Source organism: Anopheles aquasalis, chromosome 3 (assembly GCF_943734665.1).
Source record: "Anopheles aquasalis chromosome 3, idAnoAquaMG_Q_19, whole genome shotgun sequence".
In the NCBI taxonomy this organism is placed as follows: Eukaryota; Metazoa; Arthropoda; class Insecta; order Diptera; family Culicidae; genus Anopheles; species Anopheles aquasalis.
In genome coordinates this window covers 38,344,543-38,371,563 of record NC_064878.1, presented here as the reverse complement: position 1 = coordinate 38,371,563, position 27,021 = coordinate 38,344,543, and the positions used below count along the sequence as shown (strand labels likewise).

General features: G+C 45.6%; 2 protein-coding genes across 3 annotated transcripts in view; one reads left to right on the top strand and one right to left on the bottom strand.

Moving 5' to 3' along the window:
* Window positions 1–24,327, top strand: part of LOC126576190 (kazrin) — a 59,382-nt gene extending 35,055 nt beyond the window's left edge. For both annotated transcript variants that reach the window (XM_050237360.1, XM_050237361.1), the window contains exons 14-16: window positions 9,376–9,505; window positions 21,512–21,535; window positions 22,065–24,327. In XM_050237360.1, coding sequence (XP_050093317.1) covers window positions 9,376–9,505; window positions 21,512–21,535; window positions 22,065–22,493 — 583 coding nt within the window. In that variant the 3' untranslated portion in view covers window positions 22,494–24,327. The remainder of the gene's footprint in view (window positions 1–9,375; window positions 9,506–21,511; window positions 21,536–22,064) is intronic.
* A 785-nt stretch (window positions 24,328–25,112) lies between these two features.
* On the bottom strand, window positions 25,113–26,750 carry LOC126575969 (uncharacterized). Its single transcript, XM_050236988.1, has 2 exons — window positions 25,960–26,750; window positions 25,113–25,645 (listed from the first exon to the last, which is right to left on the bottom strand). The coding sequence occupies exons 1-2, from the start codon at window positions 26,419–26,421 to the stop codon at window positions 25,313–25,315; spliced, it is 795 nt and encodes a 264-aa protein (XP_050092945.1). The 5' UTR covers window positions 26,422–26,750; the 3' UTR covers window positions 25,113–25,312.
* Between the last annotated feature and the right edge of the window lie 271 nt (window positions 26,751–27,021).

The window sequence follows — 27,021 nt, the reverse complement described above, 5'->3', positions numbered from 1 at the left end:
GCACTCCAATGAGGTACATGTCATCGTGGAAAGTCGTCGCGAAGGTGTGAACTCTGAAGCACACGCTTCCTCTTCCTCCAACTCTGTCTCTGGCTCTTAGCGTCACTTGTAAGCACCTTCACCGGTGGCAATAAGCATCTGGCACCTTTGGTACGGCCTTGGTCCTGGCTGCCCACTGGCAGGACACACCGTCACCGGTTTCACGTGCGCTGCGATGCGCAAATCATCCACCATCAGCATCATCATCTGTCACGGTAATTGCTTTACAGCCCTCCGGTCCGGTTGGCATCCGGTGGTTTCTTGCTCCTAGCTTTTGTGAGCTGTGGCACAATGTTTCGTGGACACACGGTCCCAACGGGCTTTAACAACCCACTCCAATTACGTGCTGAACAGCAGCAGCAGCAGCAGCAGCAACAGCAGCCGTCTGCCACTTTGGTGAAAAGTTGTGACGCAGATCATTCTCATTTGGTTGCCCTGGGTGTCTCTGGTGTACTCGGTACAACGCACAACAATTCCACCCAGAGTCCCGAGGTGCCCGAGAGAACAAGTTGTCTGTTCCAGTGCGCGGAAACCATAAGAGGACAACTGCCAAAACCAGATGCCCCCAGATGTCCCAGGCGGTGACCTCTCCAGAAAGGGGAAAGAGTTAACAACCGCGAAACATTGCGCACAGAGGCTGGTCGGGACCTGGAAGCCTTTTTTAAAGCTCTTCTGGTGCACCACAAGGGTATATATGGCTGTGTTGCTGGACTCCAATCGATCGCTCGCTCAAGCGATAAATGCGCTATTTGCAATTATGTAGCATTTGCGAGCGCTCGCGTTCCGGTTGACCATCGTAATTAATCGACCTTGATTGAGCAAATTTAATAACGTGCACGGTGCCCTGTTAGCTTTCCACTTCCGCTCCCATCGCTGAATGATGAATTTTTCATCTGATTGACACTTATTGGTCGTGGCCGCTCACGGCTCCATGTGTTGGCGTTGGTGGTCACGTTGGTGAGAGATTGAAATTAATGTGGCGAACGATTTTCACGCACATTTACGTCGCGGTTTTGTGGGTTTTGTTGTTTCTCCATTCGACCAACCAGCCAGCTTTCGTCAGTGAAAACGATGAAACCATTGCGAGAAAGGGCCTCTGAGGTCTCGGACAACATAATTGTGCAATACGGCAAAACGAGCACACTGATGAACGTCCAGTACCAGAATGGCCAGTAAGCTTCGTTTATAACATACTCTGCAAGGTGTCGCCGGGATTGATGAAAAGAGGGATTAAGGGAGGGTTGCGAGCCGTGCCCGACAAGCACGTCCCGGGGATTTACAAGCGGGAATAAATTAATAAACGCTTCCACCTTATTACTCCCGCATTGCTGGCGTGGCCAGGCGATACCACGTGATGTATGGATTCAATTAATGCAACTCATTTTCATTACTCATTTGTGCACAAATCCATAAATCCAAACTACATTCTCTTCAGCTTCAGCGTGTCTTGGGCATCCTTTATGACAAGCTCTTGACTGCTTTCCCTACTTTTAATTAGAAAATAATTTGAATTCACAAAACCCAAACCTAGCACACGTCTGGGGTAGAAGTAGTGTGGAATGTGCCATCTCTGTCTCATCTCTGGAAAAGACATTTTTATGCGAGAGCGCCAGAATGTTCGTGTCAGGGTGTAATAAACCAGGGAAAGACCGGACCGGAGAACTGAACGCTGTCTGGATCGGATACGGACCACGTTTTACATGGTACAGCAGTGCCACAACGTTATCACACAGGTGGCAGGTGCTACTGTCCACATTCGAGTTCGAATGCCGAGGACAGTCCGTGTACTTGCTGGTCAAATATGATTTTTTCGTTGGTCTGTCCGTCTGTCTGTCTGCCCGTACATGTCCTGTTCGTATTCAAAAACTCTTCGTCTCGTCTCGAGCTATGTTTAAATTGAATTGTACAAGTCGGAAACTACACCAGATGAGTTTGGCGTGTGTCCAGTCAGTCCGTGCTAATCAACTAATGAAACTCTTGCTTTTATACACGGCTGCAAACCTACGGCTAACCAAAGTCACGTTTCGTGGCCAACAGAACCAGTAGTTTCCTCTCGTTTGCAGAGCTTCATTTCAAAACCGGACCGAGAGAACTGGAATGCCAAACGATAATTGACATTCTGTCGTCGTCGTCGTCGTCGTCGTCGCCAGCGCCATCGTTCGGTCCATGGCTGGTTCGTGTCCGTTGCATATTTTCCATATCGTAATTATTGACTAAAGAACCAACACATACACGGGCACGTGACACAGCAGGACACAGTAGCGAGTGCAGAAAAGACACAAGAAGTGAATGGATGCTGTGGATGTACGCCCGCTCGCCGGGAATGGATGCTGCGGCCGGTCCAACCTGATTAGTTCGTTTATTAGCTCATTAAACGCTCGCTGAGCGCACAGGAAAATTGCCATTTTCGATTGCTTTTCCGCGTTCCGGGTTCCCTTTGCCACCATCATGGTGCGTCCAGAGCGCGTGTCCGCTCTGGTGGGTCTCTCGGTCGAACGCTTCCGTTCGGATTCGATTCGTTTCGGGTTGAGTGGGCCGCTAATGCAATTTGCACAACATGATCGACCAGCAAGGCGGACGGGGAGAAAGCTTTCTATTTCTGGACTGGCCATCCGGTCACTAGGCGATGATACTACTGATGGACGCATTTTTTCCCCCTCAAAATGATTACAAGAATTCTCTCCTCGCAAGAAACCAGTTCAGTCACACGCGTTGTCACATGCGCTGACAGTGACAGGATATACGAACTATCAATCATTCGAGAAAAATTTTCCCCTAATTATACGCTATCGTTTTCATGTCAATTTTCATGTCAATTTTTGATGTAAAACTGGGAAAAATATTTGAATATTTCCATACCTTGCATCCTTTCCTTCAAACTAAGGCGGGCTCAGGTATTTTTTGTGACGTATTTTTTTACATTTTTCCCTGAATGCTGATCCTTTCAAGAGTATTGTTTAAAATTGTTGGATCAATCGAAGAAAAACTGGAAAATTTTTGGAAATCCGCGCTTCATACAAGGCTCAATACAAGTTGCTACTTTAGAGAGCTTTTCCGTAGTAAAAAAACTACAGAACCGATCGAGCGGAAATTTTGAACACATTATGTGTACACTGGTTTGTAGGTAGCTCTGTCGAGTTTTCATAAAAGTTGTTGATACTTTTTGTTAACAATTCTGAAAAACTCGTGTTTTAGGCAAAATCGCAAAAATCATGACTTTTTCAACTTCAAATATTGCCCAAAAGTCGAAAAATTGGAAGACCAATTAAATCTCAACTTGACTACCTCTATAATCTTATAATCTATCAAAAGAATATCGATTTGTATATTTCAAATGATCCAGCACGCGCCTATGATGGGCATCGGAAAAAGTACCTTTTCGCAGACGCACCTTCATTAATGTTGAAGCCTACAATGATGTTTTTAATTAATCTTCTTCAAAATACAACCAAATATTCTTGAAAAGTTGTAGTTTAATATGACATTCTCTTTAAAAAAATTAAGTAGAATAGTTTCTTCACAAAAAAATTGCCAAAAGTGAGTCTTTTTTAGAACCGAATTAACCTTAGCCCTCCCTTAAATCAAGCGCAAAGGTGAAATTGGTACATTATTAACGCTCTGAACTGCTGATTGCCAATCGCATACACTTGAAACAGTCCCAGATATCATTTGGTCGCGTTTGAGATAAAATTTAATTTTCACCAATCATTACCATTAAAGCACGTCCCAGCCCAAACGGGCAGAACTATTGGCTCACGTTCGCGACCGCTAGGACGCTTTTAGTGCGCTCGCCACTGACCACCACATTGAACAACGACGGATGGGCTGGATGACATAAAATAATGACAATACGTGCCTCGTATCCCGTTTGGACCAGGGTTAACACAGACCACCGGGCGAGGATGAGGACGACGGCGTGAATGGTGCTCAGACAACATGGCATCCTCCTGGTCGACGTCCATTTTGACTGCCTTTGATTTGATGGTTGCGGTGTGTTGTGGTGACCCCGCAAAACGGAAGGAACCGGTGCCAACGCACAAGCGGAAAAAGTAAATAAAGCCTGACATTCCACAATTCCCACCGAGTAGCACAGACACCGGCACCACAACCCGTGGCCAGCACGTGTCACAACCGAGAGAGCTAAGGCGTGTGCTAATGACGAACGCAAGGGCAATCAAATATTTAAGCCATCGTTTGGCCCTCCGAGTGGGGTCCCGCACGGGCACAAAAATAGACCTCACGATTCTTTGATTAAAGCTCCACACCAGAGCACAACCTAAAACCGCGGCTTTATGCTGGCTGGTTGGCTACCACGACGATGAAAGGACGATCTTTGGCCGACACAAGGGGTGGTTTCGGTTTTTGGATGCGAATCCATTTCCATCCGTACTTTCTGGTGGTGGCTGTGATGTTGCTTCTGGCCGTTGCCGTTGGTCTCGGAAAGTCTCGAAGGAAACATCAAGTGGTGGTGCCGAGATTTGCTTCTTTTGTCGTTTCACAAATCCCCGGCATTCGCGGTCCAGTGCCTGGCCTGGCCTGGCATCCCTGGGACTCACCATAATGCTGCGGCTATTTGTGGCGCAGACAGCCGGAGAAGATGCAATCAGTTCACGGTGCTTCGTAATGGGTCCGGATCTCGGGGATCTCAGATCGGATGATGAGTATATGGTGAAAGCAGCAGCAGCGAGAGCAAACAAGAACGGACGTAAAGATAATTAAGTTCCTTTTGCTTAAAAGTTGCTGCACTTTCGGCATAAATTAATTGCTTCTTCAACAACTCATGGGCACTGTCCGCTGGGGGTGGGCCAGGGGTCTTCCATAAATAATGTTGCTTCAGCGAAGTTGTACCGATTACCGAAATAGCATTGCACACCATAGGGCCTTTGGCGAGTCCGAGTGAGAAACTGTTTGGACAAATGGACGACTAGCCAGCCAGCCAGCCGATGTTGAATATTTGATGCCAAGTGTCGCTTTCGAGCGTGTCCTTGTACCATAATCAAACATTGACTCATGCTGCTGGGCCACCCACCCTGGGAGGGTGGGGGCAAACACGGTAACCATCTGTTGCCAGCTCCCTGATCCCAAAAATGGTCATCGGCTGCTGGCCGGGTGACTCCTTATTTATTGCCACGCCTTTGAGCACGTGGAATGCGTTTAATATTTCACCTCGAACGCAGCAACGACCAATGTGCTTTTTAACCGACGTTCACAAGTCTTTAGTCTCTCTAAAGTGCCTTCAGCGCAATGTGCAAGAGGTCACCAAGTTTCCTGTGAAGCACACAAAGGGCTCGAGTAAGGAACTAAAACGATCACGACGACGTCGGTTCACGGTGTCTTGCGTCCACTTTATGAAGAGCGAGAAAGCGTGTGACACTCGGAGTTTGTTACGAAACTGCACCACCAAAAAAAAGGGCGAACAAATTGGACCAGCGGGATAAAGTTTAATGTTCCAGACCTCGCCCAGATCGCAGGGACTGGCGTGCATAGAATCAGCGCTGCTTTATGATATTCCTTATTATGCAAAGGAGCAGCAGCAGCAGCAGCACGAGCAACCAAGGCGTCAAGACGATGGCAGGCGGTGATAACGGCAACGCTGACGCTGCTGCAATGCCAGCCACAACGGTGTGCAACGGTGTGCAGAAACTCAAACTACTCTCACGGGGCCCCGGGTGTGAACTGGAACCGGCGAGGTTGTCTTCTTACATTCTTGCGCCCGGTTTGACGCTCTGAAGACACTCAAGATGTCTCCGAAGGTGGAGTTGTGCAACAGAATTATGGGACATAATTCCACCTTCCCAGCCCCATAAATCGACTTTAATGTAACAGAACGAACTTTCCGTCGAAGTGAAAACGAAGTGTGCTGCAGCAACAAAGCGGGGGAACGGGGGGGGGGGGGGGGTCAAAATGGTTTTTGCGCACGCGGTCCCTTTGGCTCATAAATTACGATGAGCACTTGCTTCGTGGAGCGACAAACTTGCGACAAACCTTGCATCGGGTGAGCACCACACAATCTTTACAGCGGATCGTGTGACCCTGTGGCACGCTAGAGAAAGCTAGAAAGCTAGAAAGTTACTTTCTCGAGGTCGAGGGATGGCGTGTGGCTGACTCCTTTTAATCGGCGAAACACTTGCCCCGAAACCCACGAATCGATCGAATTCTCCAACCAGTTTTGCCCACCGGTCGTCGTAAATCATCAGCTCCCGTGTGCCACATGGCCACGCGTCTAATCCTAGGAAAAATGGAAACCCCGGGACCCCTTCGAGGGAGCACATATGTGTCCGGTATCAGCTGTTGCGTGGGAAACAATGCGGAAAACTCTCCTCTCTGCCGGAAGGATACATGTTTTCGCCCTCATCTGTCCTCCCACGGAAGGGAAAACCCCCGAATGTGCCCCTACCAGACGGTGATATGGGGACAAAAGTTGCTTTCGTGCCGAAAAACGGTCGAGGGCTTTCTGGTTTGGAGCACGAGCGACATCGTCTGGTCATAACACCTCCACACCAGTGCTGTGACCAGGATCACCGCACCAAGCTCGCAGCTTTTCTATTGTTCTCTCTCTTTGCTTGGCGGGTTTTTTTCCTGTTTTTCCACTTTGCAAACACAACCGACACCACGACCTTCAACTAGAGAGCAGACGGCCGCGAGTGTGCTTGCATAATTCATGGTGGATGGATATACGGCGATACCCTCGGAGCCCACGGACCGCTCGGAGGTTCCTCTCGATGTCTGCGATTCACAGAGAGGCGGAGTGTGTGCCTGGTTGATGGGCCAAAATTTTATCCTCACCGCTCGTGCAGAATTATTCATTGGAATTTTGCACCCAACATTGAAGTGAAGGAAGGGAGAGTTTCTGAGAAGTTTTTTTGTTAAAGTGCGCTCTTCTATTAGATCATTCCAAGCGTTACAGCAATAGGAGCGTTATGGTTTTATTGAATTTTTTTATGCGAAATGCTCGTTAATTGTAATTAATTTATGAAAAGGATTTCATTGTTGTTGAATAATGCTAATGTGTGCGCATGAACGAAACACGAAATGCTCACTCCCAAAATAAATGCAAACAGTGTGATCCTTTTGCCAACCAACGGCGTATCCGTTCCATTTCGATGCCTCACAGCGGCTGGCAGCGAAGCGAATCGAAAGCAAACACTACCGTTTGCACTAATCTCGTATAATGGACTGGTCAGTGGCCGGTGGTGCAAATGGACTCTTCGGCGCCCACGACAATTGTGTTGCCAACCGATGTTCGATACACAATGCGCATCGTGTTTGAGGTGAGTGCATTTCGATGCACCGGGACCATGCAGAGTGTCCAAATGGTGCACCATTTAGGGGTGCGTTGATAGGTTGGCCATTTAGAATCACGAATGATAGACCATAACAACGGGATCACAAGTGGTTGCTAAGTATTTAGCTATCAAATCCATTGCGTGGCAACCGCTCCTCTAGTCCGTAGCAACATAGGAACACTCCACACTGATTAGTTCATGGTTCTCTCATCGTATTCCAGTGATTTAACGATACTGAATCACTGGACATCACAACGTATACTGTTGCAGATCAGAACTGACGTGCAGAAGTGGGACTGGGGAGCGATATGTTCTGTTTTAGATGGAAAATATTCTCATAAAAACTGTCTAGCTTCTCTTGGAATCAGTTTTCCACAGAATCAAGGATCTGGTAACCTTTGAGCAAGTACTCACTAAGTGAAAATATAGATAATTCTTCGCCAACACCACGTGCTTACGCATGTCCTCTCTTACCTTTACGTGCATGGTATCACTTTGCTTCACAATCTTTCCGACGTATCATGCTGCGTTCTTAGTCCAGTACGCGTAGTGCTGCAGACTGCTGCTCATCCACCTCCTTCAACAACCACCAGCTTTCAACGCATTCGAGGAACGTACACCACTTCACAATCTCATTTCATATCGATTTGTTAACTCACACTCTCTCTCTCTCTCTCATCATCTCATCTCCCAACACAACCTGTGCAGTGCACAGGGAAGGTACATTACCGTCACTTTCAACGCATTCACCACCAGCACCCCCCCGCGTGCTAACAGGAAGTAGAACACTTTCACTCCCATGATCTATTGAATCGGTGTGCTTTTTTTGCCATTTATACCGGCACCGGCTGTGGTGTGTGCGAGATGCTCCTTATCATTTTCTTCTCCATTGCACACACCGCGTGCCGGGTTCCCAGGCTTCTCATCATCAACAACCATCCCGGCCCGGTCCTGTGCCCTGCTATTGCCGTGTTCGCCCTGTACTCGGCGATGCTTTTGTGCGCTGTAAATGGAAAGAAGTGATCTCGCACGATGTTTGTGTCCATGCCTGGCTGTATGTTGTGTGCTTGTGAGGTTCGGTTGAATTCTACCAGACGATTTCTTTATCGTTGTGCCACTCTGTACTTTCCATTCACCTGCCAACGGTCTCTTATTCAGGTGGAACTGTCCGCGCGGAAGAAAGGATTCTCTGGGACTTCCTTCAAGATCAAGCCATTTTTTTTTCGCTGCCACTCGATTCCATGCATTGACTTCATGTTTGGATATGTTTTATTTTTTCGTCTCCTTTTTCGATTTCGTTACCATTTTGAATGTTGTCTCGCAAACGCATCACGGCTTCAAACGTATCAAACACACTGTTCACTGTTGCTAAGTGAAGGAATAGGACGTTTTTTAGTCAATACAGCAACTTTTTCTACTTTCATTCGTCTCTACTCTAGTATCATCTTCCATCCCTTGCGCATCATGTACTAGTTTATCTTAACGAGTGTTTCGATATTGATTTGATTGATGTAATTGTTTTCTCCATGTTCTGCTTCTTTTTTCTTTTTCTCTTCTTCTCTCTCTCTCTCTCTCTCTCTCTCTCTCTTTCTCGCTCTCCCTCTCACTATCACTATCTGTTGTGGCTCCATTGATCGTGTTTCTTCAAAAATTCAAATTCTTTTCCAAATTCATCAACTCTCACAATCTCTGTCTCTCCTTCTCACTCTTCAATCAACATTCCAACATCCAACCAATCTTTTGGTACTCCTCCATTTTCGATTTTGATAAAAATTAAACAACCAAAAATAAAACACGACACCACAACACACCCTTACCTACCTACAACATCAACAACACTGCTGCACTACATCATCGAACCCACGGAACAACACACGACGCCACGATGACACGATGATCGTCACCGGTGATGGGTCAACTCGGGGGGAACGACAACAACAACAACAACACGCAACACACCAAACACCTACCTCTGAACACTGTCATCAACAACAACACGCACCACAATCTCAATCCGTTGCCAAATCCGACCACCGATCAACTGCAACAGAGCGACCCTTGGCCAGGGCATACGGACCGGCGGTGGCACAGTAATACCGATTTCGAGCGGTATCGGGATCGGGATGACGCCCGGGGCTTCCGCATCAGGTGTTGATCGGCGCAACACGGGCAGCTTGCGCGTAAGTACAATCATTATCCTTTTCCCATCGTTCCCTTCATTCATTCCCCATCCGATTCCCGTCATTATCTACTCCCACGATAGCACGTATGTGTAGCTGTGTGTTCCACGCGGTAAATGTGTAGGTTTGTTGCTTGCTTTTCCCCAACCGCCACCACGATGGCTTTCCATCCGATTTTGCTAATGCATTTCATTTTGCGTTTAATTAGTGTTTGCATTTCACCATTAATGCATGTCGTAATTTAATTTAACGCTGATTCTGATTGGTTCAATGTGCATTAAAGTTGAAGTGCCACTCGAGTGTTTTGGGGGGAGAAGATAGTCAATATCGAACATATCGACAATAATGCACCGCTGGATTTGTGCCATTATCAACGACGTATCATCACCGTAATGAAAATTCCTGTTATAGACAAAGGAATAGTAAACAGTATTGTGGTTGTGGTTTCCGATTGTTGCACAATGATTGTACTAGTGCTACATTCACTCCATAATAATTTTCAAGTAAATCACTCTCTAAAATGATTGGCATCGCTGCGTCAACAGCAATACACGCGCTTTGAAATGAATTGACCACAAAAATCATAAAATATTACAACAGACTGAACACTGTTAGGTGCTCGGATTAATACCTTCCATTGTGTGACTGCAAAACACCAATTTTCCAAAGCAAAAACCGACCGAAGTGTTCCGACAAAGAGTTCAGTAGAGCGAAATGGGAAAAGCTGTCATAAGTACCCAACGGATGATCTGGTCTGGTGGAGTAGCTTCAAAGAATACCCGGCGACTTTTGTTGATCACCACCGTGAGTGCCATCATAATAATCCCCCTCACACCCCAGCAATCGCTTTAACGCCAACCGATCAACCGATAATCCCTTCCCGATTCAAAAGTCAGCTTATTGCCCACCATCTGGCGATGGCGACAGCGCCCTTGCTCCTTTCCCATAACCTCACCAATCAGATTCTTTTTTCCAAACCCAAAACTTGGGCCATAAAATTGGCAAATTTATTCGCATAAACTCACTCCGACACCCTTTCTCACACTCGCCCCGGGGGGGGGATTACGACAAACCAATGACGAGTGCTTACCATTTCTTTCGCTGGCCGGTACCATGAACACAAAAATGAAATTCTCATAAAAAACCTACCCCACTGTCATAAGGTGGCACCGACCGGGTGTACCAGCTCGTAACCAACAAACAGCGGAACGCGCTTCACGCGCTGGAAAGATTTATGGGCCCTGGAATGGAATTCTATGGCGTGAGAAGTCGCACGGCGATGGTTGCTCGGGGTTAGACCAGACCTCAACTCGTCGCCACTCGCGTCGCTTTGCTGTCTCTAATGTTTGCCTTCATCGAAGCGCAGAACAGAATGGCAGTATGTAGAGTGATGTTACATCACTGCCAGTGCTGTACGACCATCAGGAAGCAAAAATTCAGATTTGGCCACCAGAGAACAACAGCAGGGAATGTACCACTCGTCACTCAAACTCATTAGGACTAGGGGGGCGGGACTTTCCACCATTTTCATCCATCAACGCTAATCCCCGGGATGGTCCCCGATGGGCCAGTATCCCTGGAAGCCATCTGTGTTCCTTGGGCAGCCTGCTCCTGGGTAGCCCCGTACGTACTAATCTTCCAACGACGTCGCTCGTACCTCTAACCACATCGCCGCCATGTGTTCTCGCCAGTGACGCAAAGAGACGCGCCAAGAGGTCTCCACTACACTGGGTGCGCACCACTCCCGCTGATCCCGCTAACGATTGCTTAATCGTCCACTTTTAGGACCGGTTGCGTGCGGGGAAAGCGGATGACAGCTACGGTCTGCTGGAGTGCTACGAAGAGGAGGAAGAAGAGCAGGACGATTAAGGACGACCAACACGAGCGGAACTCTTCCCTATAAAATAGCATCTTCGCTTACTTGTATGATTGCAGATAACGCAAAAGTTGAATGTTACTCCAACTACTCCACAAAGACGCTCCTTAGTATCCGACTCGGTGACCTTAGTATCCGAGCAGTTCCGGTTCGACCGATTCCTGCACGATAATTCCCCCCAAAAGCTCCAGCAAACTCAGTGACACGCATTGTAATCGATCCAGACGATACTTGAAAGGCCCTCACATGCCATGGCCATCGTCTTCAACGTCTACTTGCCATCTTCTTGCCGGTCTTCTTGAAATGCTAGACACCGGAGCTGTACGTGTGGCCGGACACGGTTTGACATTCCGTCAGATAAGCATCCGGTGCTGCTGCTGGTAGCTCGGCGTTCGGACGTGTGAGCATTGCGATATCTGTATCTATACGTTGACTCTGGTCTGGTCTCCGTGGTTCAACATCCCGTGTCCATGGTGGTTCGTGTACACCGCGTGACCCGAATGCGGTACTACGGTAGCGCAGATGCACAACAAGGACCCAGTCTTCGTCTCAAACCACCACCATCTTGGGTTCGCTTACGTCAGTCCCGCGGCCTTACCGTGTGGTGAGGTTGAGGTGGGTCACTAGCACACAAGGCCCGGCCTTTTTCAACAATCTATTTATCCTGCCTGCCCCTCCCCCCAAATCCGGGTGTTCCGGGTGAGAAGATGCCAAAGACACCTGGCGCTGGTGCGCTTCGTGCGGTCCCTTGTGGAGTTCGGTTTCGGTTTATGTGCCGGTGTGTGTTTTGAGGCTTGGTTTCCCTTTTTCCTTTTTTTTTTTTGTATTTTTGTCACATACCAGCGAGCGCACCTCACAAATGAATACTCCATCTATCCATCCATCCATCCATCCATCCATCCAAACCATCCATCCGACATCCATGGTGCGCACCGCAGGAGATAAGTCGCGCGAAGTGTTCCGCGTACGCTCCGCCGCTGCGCACATCGCTTCCGGTTGTTGCCGGAAACAGGTGCTCCAGTTTCGCGACGTCAGTTTGCGGCTGCGGCAGCCATTTGTATTTATGTGACTTCTTGTTTGCTTTGACGGGCTATGTAAATTTTAGATGAACCACCTACTAGCCTCCACCTTCTCCTCACATACAGCGTCAAACACATTCCCATGCCATGGCGTCGTTGGTGTATGCCCTGGAAAATTCAAAATCCTCATCCTTGGGCGCACACACCACCACCAAACATCCCAACCAAACATTGCGCAAAGGGTAGGTCTGTCAGGCTGTAGTATGGTTGCTTGTCGCGGAGTTACTCCGCGGGGTAGGATTTTATGTTAATTTTTACAAACATGGCCTTATCCTTGCTCGAAGCGGTTAAAGTCTTTACCAGTTAGAATCAAGCCACATACCAGAGGTTATATCTCAGTAAAGCAATGAAAAGTGTGATTTTGTAGGTTTTCCTATTGCCTTTAAGGAAAAATATCGATGTAAATTATTGGATGACTTTTTATTAATTTTTTTAATTATTACTTTGACGTCACTCTTTTTTTGCACAGTACTGCAGGTCCCTCATTTGTCCTCCTGATGTCTTGATTATCTCCATTTCAACAGGTTTTTCCATACTGGTTGGTTTGGTTGGTGTTCTGATAGTTTGTCCTATAAAACCGATCTTTATGAATTTGAAAAACTAACTCCATACCTGCTGTTAGGAGAGCTCTCTAAATCAGAACAAGCTTTCACAGGCTCATTGGTGGGCAAATAAAGGACAAAATCCTTTTCTTTAGATCTTACCCCAATGGTTGTTTTCACCAACGGCCACCAACTTTTTGCTTTATCGCCACAACTTCAGATCCCATGCAAAATCATCATCTTATGGGCAATTTTATTAAATTAATTATTTATTAATTAATTAATTAATTATTAATTATGGTTTGAATGCAGTCAACAACTTGTTAGTACGACTTCCTTCCACGGATTAGGCCAATCAAGCGTTGATCTACGGACCTATTTGGCTATTTTCTGGCTTGATACCATCTTAAACCTGCCCACAAAAATAATTGCCAAATTATGATGGCATCTGTCGTAAGTTGTTTGGCTAAATTACACTTAGAGATGCCAGGATCGTTGAAAACTGTTTTATTAAGTTTTATCCGTAGAATCGGGCATATGTTACGCTTTTTCGCCTGTTTTTATTTGCACATTTCAACGCAACAGTACCCCCTAGCGTTTGAATATGGCATTTTGAGCTTTGTTTGAAATGTTGGGAATTTTCCTCAAGTCAAACCGAGTTTTCATAGTGAGTGTGCAGTTTTTTTTCGATTTTCGTGTTCCATCGGCTATAACTTTTGAAAGTATGCTTCGATTTTGGCAAAACTTTTACCACTAGTAGAACAGACTACTACAAGTAAAACGACAGCAGCAGAGTACCAAAGTGACTATTAAGGGCGATGCAAAGATTAAAAAAAAGTGGCCAATTTTAACGGGTACACGGTTCACTAGAAATCGGTTTTGTGGAAGCTCCTCAACAGCTCGACAGCAGAAAGCAAACACCCAAAAGGCGCAACGTAGTGTTCCATACACCAGGTAAGGCTTTATAGGAGAAGAGATAGACGATGGACAGGTTATCCTCAAACTTTTCAATCCTTTCAAAGAGACTTCATCAGACTCACAGACCCGGTGACGTCATAATTGAGCTGTCATTCTGCACTGACCCCACCGGATCGGTTGATCGGGTATGCAATCCAGTCATTAAACTCGGAACAGCGAGTTTCCTTGGCAACCATTTTTGGTATCAGCCATACTCCAGTCAAGCACACCCACCGGTGCATCATAACGATGTTAAATGGTTTCGATCAATCCAAAAGGGCACAATTCAATGAAGATAGACCTGTTCCAGTCGCAACGAGGACGAAGATGAGAATGGTTCAATCTCACTCGCTCCCTGTCACTGACAGGTCACCGTCGCCACAGGATATCGATTGAAATGGAAATGGCGTTCAGTCCAGTGTCGGGGAACGAGTTGTTGTAAAACTACTGAGAGAGAAAGGGAGAGATGGAGGGAGAGAGAGAGACTCGGTCGTAGCAAATGCACAACCGATGCATTGAGGGACCTTTAGTCTACCATCGAGACGAGTGCGTCAATCGGTACCCCGCTGTACGTTTGCCGTGGATGAAATTCACGACTGAAGTTTGTTGGTGCACAACTCGCTCACTCACTCTCTCTCTCATCCTGTTGAGGCCGTCAATAACAGGAGGTCCCATTCTGTGGAGTGGAACCGAACAAGATGGCGGTTTTGCAATATTAATTGCCTTGGGCCCAGGTCTCACCGGTACTTTCCGCGTATCCGCTGCGCTTCTGCTGCATCGTATTGAGAGCAGCCATATTGGAGGAGTTACGTTTCGCTGCATTTGTTGAAGTCAAATTGCGAGCGAGTGAAGCGAACCGGGAGCGCTCCGCTCGTCGGGAGGCTTAAAGAAGGATTACGCTTTAAGCTGCTTTAAACATTTCCATCGCCGTGCCAGGAGATCGGGACGTTTGGTGTTGTCCCGGGACTTGGTAGATTGACCGCGATGTGAACAACGGTGACTCTCTTTTTTCTCTCTTGTTCCTTTTTTCACCCCCTGAAATCGGAACACTTTGGAGCGAAGGAGAAGAAGCTGCTGCTGCTGCTCCTGCTGCTACCAGCAGCCTTTCTCGCATCGACGCTGATTGCGTTTGCATCGATCGAATCCGACGATGGCCCAACATCAAACGAGCGAGCGAAAAGAATGCCAAAAAACGATACCGAGAGTCCCGGGGGAACTGGCACGGTGGCTGGCAGGAAGTTTATAAAATAAAGTTCCAAATAAAGAGAACCTCCGTGCACGACGACGCGCGAACACTCCAAACAACATCACAAGACGCTGGTAAATCTTGTCAACCTTTGCTGCTGATGTTACCTCGGAAGGGGGAGATATAGGCAGAGAGAGGGAGAGAGAGAGAGCGGTGGGACACAAGACACGGTAAAACAATTTCCCGATTACGGTGACGATGAAACTTTGCTGTGCGTGTCCTCCATTCGTGTCTAACCCCGTGGACCCCGTGGGTGCTTAGAGTGTTTTCGTGCCATTTTCACAATCGGCACACGAGCTACGAGCCACCGGAGTTAGCGATCGATCGATCGAACGCGATAACGACCAACCTGCCAGCGAACGGGAAAGAGGTGCTGTGGGAAATTCGAATTCCACCGAGCTGAACCAGGCTGTACGTTCGCTCCGTCGCTATCCTTTCATCCTTTGGAACGGTGGTGTCTTGGTGTTCTCTTCTCGCGCCCCAGATCCGTCAATCCGTTAAGCGCGTAGACAATCCGGTGTGGAGTGACGGTGATGATTAAGAAAACGGGCGAAACCACAAAACTGCGTAGGTTGGTTAATCCGATTGGCAATTTAGTTTTCTTCCTTTGCTTTATTTTGCGCCAGCCAGCCGGCGTACTGGCGAAATGGGAAACGATTTGTCGCGAGTTATGCACGTCATCCCATCGCGGTCAATCGCTTTTATGGTGCAGCATTGAACCGGCTTACCGTTTATTGCCGTAGTAATGAGCTTTTGACTTTAGCACCAATGCTACGCGATGTCGCGAATTGGCCAGAAGGAAACGAGTTTCCGGAACTTTATATTTCTCAACCGAGTAGTTTAATCATTTTCGCCCCGCTTTTTTCCGGTGGCTTGGTAAACATTTTGTAATAAATTTGAAACATAATAATTTTGAAAACATTCAAGGGATGTAGCAAATATTTTTTTGGCAACAAAAAAACGAACAGCCGCGAGCAAAAACGGTCAACCCTTTGGTCGGCGGGCATGTGAAGCTTTGGCTAACCAAGTTATGAGCGCGAAAACTTTTCCAATTAAGCGGTTTCCGCACATGAACCCTAGAGCCACCGCCACACATGCCACAGTCTGTCAGTGTGCAGTGCATGATATTAGTTCTGGCTTCTAATATAGCACTCGGACGCAATAATTTCCCGTCAGTTTCCATGTTATCTGGCCAGTGGCCCCGGTCCGGTTGCTTCAAACTTCCTGGCCTCGAAAGCTCGACTGCAGGACGGCCGGTACGACGGAGCACGAGAGTTGTTTGTGGTGATTGAACTGTGTACTAGGTTGTGCATTGCATGAGAAGAGTATAGAAAGCGGATGTCGTTGTTGAATGAATGATATTTTGGAATATGTTTTATAATATTTTTGGTAAAGTAGAATTAAATTTTTAAGATTCCATTGAAGGCAAATAAGATTCTGTATTATTATCATGTTTTTTGTAGCCAGAAAAATACGTAATTTTATGAGATTTTTCAATTCCATCGCCGTTCTTTTCTTGACATGATCATTCGGATAATGCAATACTGCGTTGATAGCTTCCGCCAATTCAACCCCAATTGGTGCCGGGGGACATTCCATAAAACATTTTTGTCGATTCCTCTGCTACGATTGGCTCGTTCTTCACACAGTGCACTTTCTCGTTAAAATCGATTCAAACGTCCCAGGAAAGTTGCTGCCACTTCTCGGCAAAAGTAAACATATCGATAAGAGAAAAATAAGAACAGGACTCGGCAATACTGTGGTGTTTCACAATCCGACATTTTGTTATTCCTCCGTGAAGCTTCTGTTTGACCATTTCGAGCATTTCTGGAGAAACACTCTTCTAGCTAATCTTGCAGAAGTAGATCATGAATATATTTTTGTGCAAAACACAATACGTTTCATGAAAAATGCTAAAACATATAATATCATAATATAATAACAGAATTAATGTTATATAGACATTTTAGCTTGAAAATGCTATGTGTTTTTTTTTATATGAACATTTCTCTGTTGTGAAATTACGATTTTTATAGTTGAATACAAATGTTGCACTAAGATAGCTGATACATTTTATGATATTTCTATAACAATTTCAAAAAGTCTCAAACATGCTTTTTTTATTCAAATATAAAATGAAGTAACGTATTCGATGCCCGATTTTTTTATACCCGTCCACTTAAAAAAAAAATCAATCTTCCCTGTAATATACATTAAATAATTAAAGGTTGGTAGAATCGTGCTAGCCTTATCAGACTCTTTTTATTTGCCTACTCATACCAACTACTAATAAGCGTACAACGAATAATACCGAAGAGCATTAAACTCTTTCATGACAATGATTTCTCATTATGACGAAGGTAACATTATGAATCCCCAGCCTATGCCCTCATTGCCTATTCATTAAGGATTAAAGCATCATGGGAGACAATACCTCCCCTGGAATGGTGGAATCGAACTAGAACAATCCCGTCTGCTTGCTAGAACAGTAACATTACTCAAGCGCAACACTGAAAGCAATCTGTCCTTTCCGACCGATCTGGGTCAAGTATTCTTCGGGGTCTTTTACGCATTCCACTGTCAGAGCAGTGCCATTGCCTCCTCCAGTGAATCATATTCCTGCTTATTGCAACATCGTTGCACCCAGCATCCCAGCATAATTCCTGGTTATGATTCGCCTCGCTCCAGTTGGATGTACATAAAAGCGAATCAAACATGCACACTGCCGATGAACGTTGCAACAAAGTGGTCTTCCGGTCCTCTGGCGCTAGTAACGGGACAGATGAAGCAGAAGCAGATTTCCTTTCCCTCACCCCTCACCGACCAGAATAAATAGTCATCACTAGCCGGAAATTACCTTCTCCAATGTTCAGCACCACCGGACACTGTGTATTCCCATCTGGTGTCCGTTGGCCCTTCGACGTTTCATTTGCTTTTTGATGTGACCCTGTTTGCCCTGTCTCCTGCCTCATTTGCAACTCCTTCTGCTACCGAGATCACTTGCCTGGTGGCAAATTATTGATGTTGGTCGTAGCATAACTTTGAATTCGAGAACTTCTAAGCTTTGCCACCGAAGCAAGAGACACAATAATGGCGAGCGTTGAGCGTCAATATTTTATTTAAATTCATTCAAACTTCCTGTTGCGCCGGGTATCGCTCTGATGGTGCCGGTCATTTAGCATGAATCACGTATTCAATGAAGGTGCGCGTTGATGGTGAAAGCTGGCTTTAAATTAAAATCCCTCGCTACATTCTGCACTCGCGAGGCCCTCGGGTGCGATGCGAGCTTTTCCGAACCGTAGGCACCCAAGTCTGCGTAGCGCACCCAGCGCAGATCAAAGGTGAACGAATCAATCATCCTCAAATCAAATCAAATATGCAAAATTGACTTGTGCAAAGGCTACCAAGAGGAGGAAGGTGGTGGAATATTCTCCTCAACTCAATCTCTTACCGTTGGACTTACCTTTACGGTTGATCGATATCATTCTCGATAGCAATTTACATGTGATTAATAAGCGTATTGGGGGGAATGGAAGGGAGAGAAGGAGAAGTATTCATTTCATTAGCAGCGCTGCAAACGTTTCTGGTGAGCACCTGCGTCTTTGTTGTGATACACTTACGATGATTGGAGTGAAGTGGTTCCTGACAATGCACTGCAATTGCTGCTGGCTGGAGATGGATAGTTTTCTAATTGATCGTCAAACGATACGCCTCGTCTCATCTTCTCCTGACTCGTTAAATCCATCTGGTATCCACCGTCACTTGTGTGAGTGTAGTGCAAGCACTGAACGATGCAAACTTAGTTCCTCGGCATCTTCTTCGAAGTGGGTTTAGTAGCTTCTAGTAACTACTAGTAGCGGCGAGAAATGCACGGAGAAATTAAATTGTATGCTACTCGTTCCCATCCACTCTAGCGACGACTCGCTAACGACCCATCCGTTTAATGTGTCCTTATCATCCGGCTCGAGCCATTCGGTCGCCCTCCAGAGTGAGAAATAAAGAGAGAGAGAGAGAGAGAGAGAGAGAGAGAGAGAGAGAGAGCAACGAAACGGAATCCTCTTTGTCTCGAAGCACTACTTTGGCTGCACGTGGCGTTTAAATTGTGAAGCGTGCCCACTATGTTTCGTGCCACCATCAGCTTCGTGCTCTATCCTTGTATTCTCTCTACCGAACCCCACTGGAAACCCAAAACCAATAACAACAACGAGTAACGTCTGATAAGCCACGGGAACCTTCGCGCAGTGCTTGTTGCAGAGCGAGAGCGCGGACGGTGGAACACCGAACCGAAAATGCTCACACAGCAAACAATTGAAAAACGTGATTTTGTCCTTGTGGCGCTTCTTAAGGACTTTCCCTCCCTCCGCGCCCTCCATCTGCATTACGATGCCCCGAATTCACTCAAAAAACACACAAAAAATGGGACAACGAAAGCCGGAGCATAGTCCATCACCCCTTAGGCACCCCTAATGCTATGCCTCTATCCAAAACGAAAGAGACTCTTGTTTTATTTTGTGATTTCACTTCATTACCATTGCTGTTTCGCGGCCGGGGCCGGGGGTGACGGTAACTTTTTCCTGTTACTTCTTTTTAAAACATTTTGTTTTTTTTTTTGCCCGCTTTCGCTCGGATTGATGGTCTGTTTGCGTAGCGTAACAGTGGCTAAACCATTCGCTTTTTTCATCTTCTTTCAATCACAATGCAACTGGAACAATGAATCAAAGTATTTGAACCGTTTTTTTTGTTGCGAAAAGCAACAGAACATGAAACATTCGTCTGCACATGATGATACATGATGGATAGGTTAAAGCAAATCTAGATAATAATAAAAGATAAAAAGAAACATTAGACTATGGCGCACCGGCGTGTTTAAACAGGTGATTGATATTAAGACAATGGCGAACGATCACTCCAGTTAATCTCCGTACTAGCTTACTCAACAAATCGATCGTTACTTTTAATTAAATGCAGAAAAAAAGAAGCAAAAGAAGATGAAGAAGGGAGCTACTTAAACGACACCGTCGACGATCTCATGTATAGCACAATTCGCACAACAGAATAGCCAAATGAAATGATCCGCTGGGCCACGCAAGGTGGTTTAGTGCAAAAATTAGCCAAATGCAGAGATATTGGTAAGATAGACCGAGGTAAGAAGACGTTTGCTAGAACTACGATTGGCAGTAACAGAGGGATTCCAGTGCTGCTTGCTGGATCCTCGATTCCATTTCGCGCGCGTGTAACATCGATCGGTACGATCGCGCTAACCCAACGCTTCGGTAGCGAAATGCATCATTCTACATTATTAAATGAAGAGAGATAGAACGAGAGCTAAAGAGGGCACTATCTATGAATATATTTTTTCGGTAAATTCCTTTTTGTACAGTGCAATCAACTCGTAGAGGAAGGCCGCAAGGGACAGTGTGATGCCGAAGCGTAAGACAAGAACTATACTCCCGCTAGCGGAGAGAAGCTCGCCAAATCGTGTGTCTCTATCTGTCTGTCTCTTGCCCTCGTGAGAAAAGGTGGAATGGATCATAAACGATCATAAGTGGAGTGGGTTTTACGGGATAAGAAAACGAATCAACTCAAAGGGAGGAATGCGAAGCAAACCCAATCTTGTACGATATCCTTTAAAACACACAAAGACACGAGAGTCATCCATGATGATAAGGCAGGCAGGCATCGACGAGCTCAAAGCATAAATAAAACTCTATTAATCATCGAACAAAACCGGAACCATGAGTGCAGCTCCACTGGGCATGCAGCGCAAAGGGGACTTGAATTGAATTCTGTACCTTCTAGGATATTTCCCATTTCTCAGTTGATTTTATAGCTAATCGAAGGGTGGTCAACTCAATGACGCTGTTCGTAAGTAAAGTTTATTCATCGAGGTAGAACGGACTGGGTTTAAAAAGCCGTCCAATGGTAAGATTGACTTTCGTATTTAACCGAATCTCACCAGCTAGTGTTTGCTGCTTGTCAACTATTGAGTTCTGCATGTGGTTTGTGTTTTATTAATGCTCGAGTTTTCGTCCTACAATCCATTAGCATAATCCTTCTACAGAACAGAATAAATGCATCTTAAGTCCAGTCAGTACGCAGAACTAATCCGTTTTTCCATCCCCATACCTACCATTTTGTATGTGCGTACGCACGTGTGTGTCTTTTCTACTTTTCATCTCACGGATTGTTGGCATCCTGGCCGGTACTACTAATGGCACTGTTCCAACCCGTTCTACCTTCACCTGCATGATTGTCCCAACCGTGGTTTCCGGATTTTCTTCCGGTGGCCATCACCGACGACTGCAGTTTGCAGCCTGGAAAGGATCACAGGTACAGAGCTCCGATTTCGTTTCTTGTTGTCCCAATCAACTCGATGAGAGAAAAGTTTGTCTACAACTGGAAGTAATAGACCTTCGCGTAACTTTGCCAACGATTTCCTCTCGATGCAGTCAGAGAATTGCCTTCAGCGGACGATAGTTTACTTATCGAATTCAGTTCTCGAGGACTTCCTTCAGTTCTTGCTTCCTTCCTTCCGAAGCGAACCAAGTTAAGCATCGTATTGAAGAGCCGACAGGGCTGAGAGACAAGTTCATTTATTTCAATTAGCCTAACGAAACGTCCTTGAAAGCGAAATGCCCGTCACGCGTGAAAATGAATGCTAAGATAGTTGTAGCCGTGATTGTCCTTAATTGAAGTTAAAGTAGTTCCCAATCAACCACCTTTTTATCAGTTCAATTTGATTTGTGTACGTTCTGTTCTCGAATTCTGTGCTGTCCGTCGCAAGGACACTATTGGTGCACCATTCTCATCTCACCATTGGCTGTCGCTCTTTCGACAACACTTTCGTCTCCCTTTGCAGGGCTCGCTAACCAAAGCATTCCGGATGAGCTCCGGGTATAAACCGCGCAGCAGCAATGGCACAGGAGGTGGTGGTGGCAGTGGTCCCGGATCGGATAAGAACAGTGTGTACAGCTCGACCTCACCGACACCGTCGTTCAGTAGCAGCGAAGGTGGTATCTATGCCACCGTCGGCTCACTTCAGACTCATCCGGCGTTCTTCCATCATTTGCCACCACCAACGTCGGCCCCACCGCCAGTGCCGGGGCCAATCAGGACAAGCGATCCACTCGGTGCAGTCCAGGAGGTCCGGAGCGTGGGGGCGGCCAACAATCGGGTCAGTGCACCGCCGATGGACAGTGGACACGCAACGCTGCCCAAGTATGCACAGCATCGGCGCGTGAAGAGTATCAGCGACATCGAGATCCCGGCGGTCGGTCCCATCGGTTAGACGCGGTATTGTGTTCTGCTAACCGCTAAGACGAACCAACCACTAATACCTATGATGATGATGGTGATGATGATGATAGTGAGGGGCCAGCAAACGGAAGGCAGCTAATCGATATGCTGCGCCAGCAGCAGTAGCAGTTCAATCAAGCAGAGCATAGCAGAGCAGAGCAAGCGGCTAGTTAATTCTAATTGTGCGTCAACATTGCTCCTGTGCTCCCATTGTCGGTGCATTCTGGCGCAATTAATCCCTTTGTCTCCGCGTTTCCGATCCCGAGGATTCTGCAAACCGCAACAGCGCACCACGTGATATCGACGATGACGATGAGCGAGATCGAAACACCGTTCCAGGAAATCCGGCTTCCTTCGTGGGGTTCGCTGATGTGCTGCGATCTACTTTGCGTGTCTTGTGGTTAACCACAAGCGTCCAATGGCAGCAGTAGCAACAGTAAAACTACTCAAACACCCGGGTGGGGACTCCATTTGACACTCATTTCCGTGATATTGGCACAACGTTCTTCCGGTATCTTTGAATTCTTCCATCGGAACCGGGATCGCTCTCGGTGCTGGTGATGGTGCTCGGTGTGTCAATGCCTTATTTCATGATGTTTACCACTCTACTTGCTGATAATATCATACGGGCCCTACCTACGAACCGTTGATCAACTCTTAATTATCAGATATTCCCGTAGCACAACATACACAGGTGGTGGTGGTGGTGGTGCTTGCGTCATCAGCATCGATTACCGTACCATGGAATAGAGGAGATGGAGCCTGGAATAGTGCTGTGGCTGTGGCCACCGAAAACCAGCTGCGTAATCTAGCGACGTAATTGGGCAGACCAACACCAACGTTAATAACGATTTGTCCCAATTAGACCCACATTAATCGCAAGTTATATGATTGAAAAGGGAATACCGAACAGTGAGAGTGCGGAGGACGATATCCACACCGGAACCGGGACACCTGGCAATCGGAAAGACCAGCGGCCCACATAAATCGCACCGTGCGCTCGGCCACTCCATTCCGAACTCAGTAATGCATGATTTGTTTGTTCATCCGTGTTCCAATTTTGGCGCAAAAACCACACAAACTGCGGCACAACGTTGCTTGCGGTGCGATACATTTCCTTCAACATATCATCCAACGGGGATACGGGACGGCGTTGCAATCTGGTGCAATCTGCTGTGAGGAAGGATTATTCAAGGAATCACCCATCCCCCCCCCCCCCCCCCCCGCCCCCACACAATCAAACGCCATCGGTGTGCACGGATAGCAGCATGCAATTTGAAACCACAATCCGCATCTGTAGAACGAGCGATAGCAGAGGAGATACTGAGGAATAGGCTGCCTGGGAGCCTGAGAAGGGATTTCATGATAACAGTGACAAATGATCAAACAAGGGCATGATAATCATTGAGAGAATAATGGCAGCCAGCAGCCAGGCGGAGAAACTATTTATTCGTCGAATTTTGACTCACACTTTCGAACACATAATAGACACGCTAGTAATAATACTCGGATTAGGAAGGGAGGGATGGTTCGCAATAAAAAAAACCCATTTGGTGCAACTATTGGCCGTAGCAGCTCAAAAAGAATGGAATATGTGGAAAAGAAAAAGGATAATATTAGATAGCCTAGAACGTTATGGCAACTATTCGGCGACCAACTAAGCAGTCACTCTGTATTTATTGAGAACTCTATTTTATATAGTCACAATGTGTATCACTTATCATCGGTACCATTTAAGGGAATACATACAACACTAAAGGACTAAATACTAAATGTAATTAATAAACGCAACAGCATCGGGCAGAATATAAATTTTTAAAATTGCATTTTCAGTGTGGGTTTTTGTTCTACTTTGTGACTTTTCTACTAACACACTTCGCAGCACAATGTAACATGAGTTTCAAGTCTCATTTGAATCGTTTTTTGAAAATAAGTCCTCATTGGATATGCAGCAACAAATATCACACTATCTGATTCATCTTCTCTTGAAAATAAAAAAAAAACATTCCATTTTACGTTTGATTTCATGCTAAGAACGCATCACGCAGCATTTATCGTGGCGATAGTCTGTGTCAAAATCAAGATCTTTGTAGATCTAGGGAAAAAGGATGGCTCCATGTAATGATAATCGCTGGAATACACTAGGACAATATAACTGAGATTTCCCTGGAGTTTTGAGTCTCTAAAATGATTGGTTTCACTTGGCATGTGGTTACAATTCTAGCCATCTTCAAGCAAAATGATGAATAGTGGAGTTAGTTTGTGTTTAATTTGTTAATGATTATGTAAAAGGCGAGACCGAAATTAGAGGGAGAACTTGAGCATCTCCGAATAGGAAGTTGATACTTCTTAAGAAAAGGCTTTTCCAGATAAAATTAGTTTCATTTGCAATTCATTTTATTTTTTAATCCTTTATTCCGAGCTCTTTAACAGGAGTTTCTATTTGTTAGTAGATAGGTGATGATGTAGGTTGTTCTTGCCAATGTCGTTGGTCTACCCAAGAGCGTCAAGATGAATCAATTCAAGTAATTGGTGGCATACAGATGTCTATAACTGAAAAGTAACTCGAAACTGGATACCGGTTTGCAATTGTCAACTGGTTAACCTCTCGATAGGTCACCACCATTCGATAAAAACTAAGGTAAGTAATATTTCCATTCCAGGCCTAGTGCAAGTAAATTTGTTTTATTATAAACTTTTGTTTGTTTAATTAAAATTACAGTCAGAAATTTGATGGAATAATTCTAGAATACGTTACAGAAATGTACCGTAACATGAAAATGTATCTCATAACTCACGACGAAGATTAAATTATGATAAGGATTGAGAACTATTTGGTGGAGACATGCAGGGCGGATGCATAGGGGGGGCGAATGCCATATTAGAGACGTTAATTTCCACAGAATGACGATGCAAGGTTCCCATTTGTCCCTCGAAGAGAATATCATTGATGGCTTTTTTCGCAAATAGCTGTTGCTGTGGGTCCATTTTGCGGAGCTCGTCTGCCCATACTGAAACTATTTTATCGTAATCGTCCGGTCCTTGTTTTTGGAGGTGAGAAGGCATTGCAGTCGGCACGTGTTCTACTCTGAGCGGATCGGAAATTGAACGTTTTCTTTTTTCTCGCCGAGATGCACGATTCATCTGTGAAACAGAAAAAAATGATTGAATGGGTTGGGCAGGAGAGCTAACACCACTTTCGTCCAATTTCGACAACGGGTTGTGGCAATTTTTCAAATGCGAATTGCCACAGTTCACGGAAAGTTACAAAGACGATTACCTATCCTTTCTAGAGTATTGCGTAAAACTTTTGGATCAATCGAAGCAATGATGAGTGACAAAGATATTGATTTTTTAAATAACACCCTTCAGTTGAAAAAAATGTATGGTTTCTTCACAATTTTTGTTATTTTTTCCGTTTTACACGATTAAACATTAACCTAGAGCCGGCAACTTACCTCCAATTTAAAGCTCTTATTTCCTTTACAAGTTGTTGGTAGTTCTTCATCGGTCTTCATGCCTTCATTATCCACAGGAACGTTCATTTTTAAGATTGGAGTCTCTTGATTAGCAAGAAAACTCATTTCTTCGAAATACCATAACGTAGGTACTACGTCCTCTGGATTGGTCGCATTTTCTTTTGCTTCGCGAATTCGTTTGAGCTCTTTGCGGAAGTTTGTTCGCAAAGAATTGATTTTTTTGGTCACTTCGTCCTTGTCAGCATTGGGATATCTCTCTTGGTACTTATTGGTAAGTATACGATACTGCTCCGCCTTGATCATGCGATTGGTGTATATTTTGTTGTTCACGTCCCACAGCGCTGGCAGATTGTGGTACAATTCAAGAAATTCCCGAATAAATTGCTGCTCCGCCATTTTCCTATCTTCTTTACTCATAACGTTCGGCTTCTGATCTTCCATGGTTGCTAGGATTAACGTTAACGTCAATACCGTGCGGTAGTTCGAAAGAACGATTGATCAATCGAAGAAGGATAACGTAGCAACCTCAAGGGTTTTTGGCGCGATTTTTGTCAATAATTTCCCGACAATAATTCCCACTGTGTCAATTTATTGCGACACCCATACATATATGGCACAATTTTGACGCGTATTGCGCAATAATATTGACGGATGCGAAGCGTTGGTTTTTTGATCACTTATTTGCAAACCGTGCACAACTCTTGGAAATTGTTGGCCACCTTTGAATTGATCAATATCACTTAACTGAACCTGAACGGATTACCGGAACACATTTTGAACGCCGGAAAACAGAAATGGATCTCGAGAAAAAAGGGAAACGGATGCTGCGGAAACAGAGCCGCCGTTGAAAACAAATCCGATGTTTTCACGTACACCAGCGAATGGACCCAGCCGACAAAATCATCTTATTAAACGGCTGACTAACGGTTATTTAAGGAGTCTTATTGAGTCTTCAATATTTAAATGTGAGTTGCTAATGCTCGTAGATCAGTGTCTTATGAACATTATGCAATTATAATAATCGATTCTGGTAGAGAAATA

Bases quoted from the DNA above. Each gene is read 5' to 3' on its own strand.
- LOC126575969 (XM_050236988.1), bottom strand. From the start codon at position 26,421: ATGGAAGATCAGAAGCCGAACGTTATGAGTAAAGAAGATAGGAAAATG. The intron at 25,646-25,959 runs GTAAGTTGCCGG...TCTGTTTCACAG, and splicing joins ATAAGAGCTTTAAATTGGAG to ATGAATCGTGCATCTCGGCG.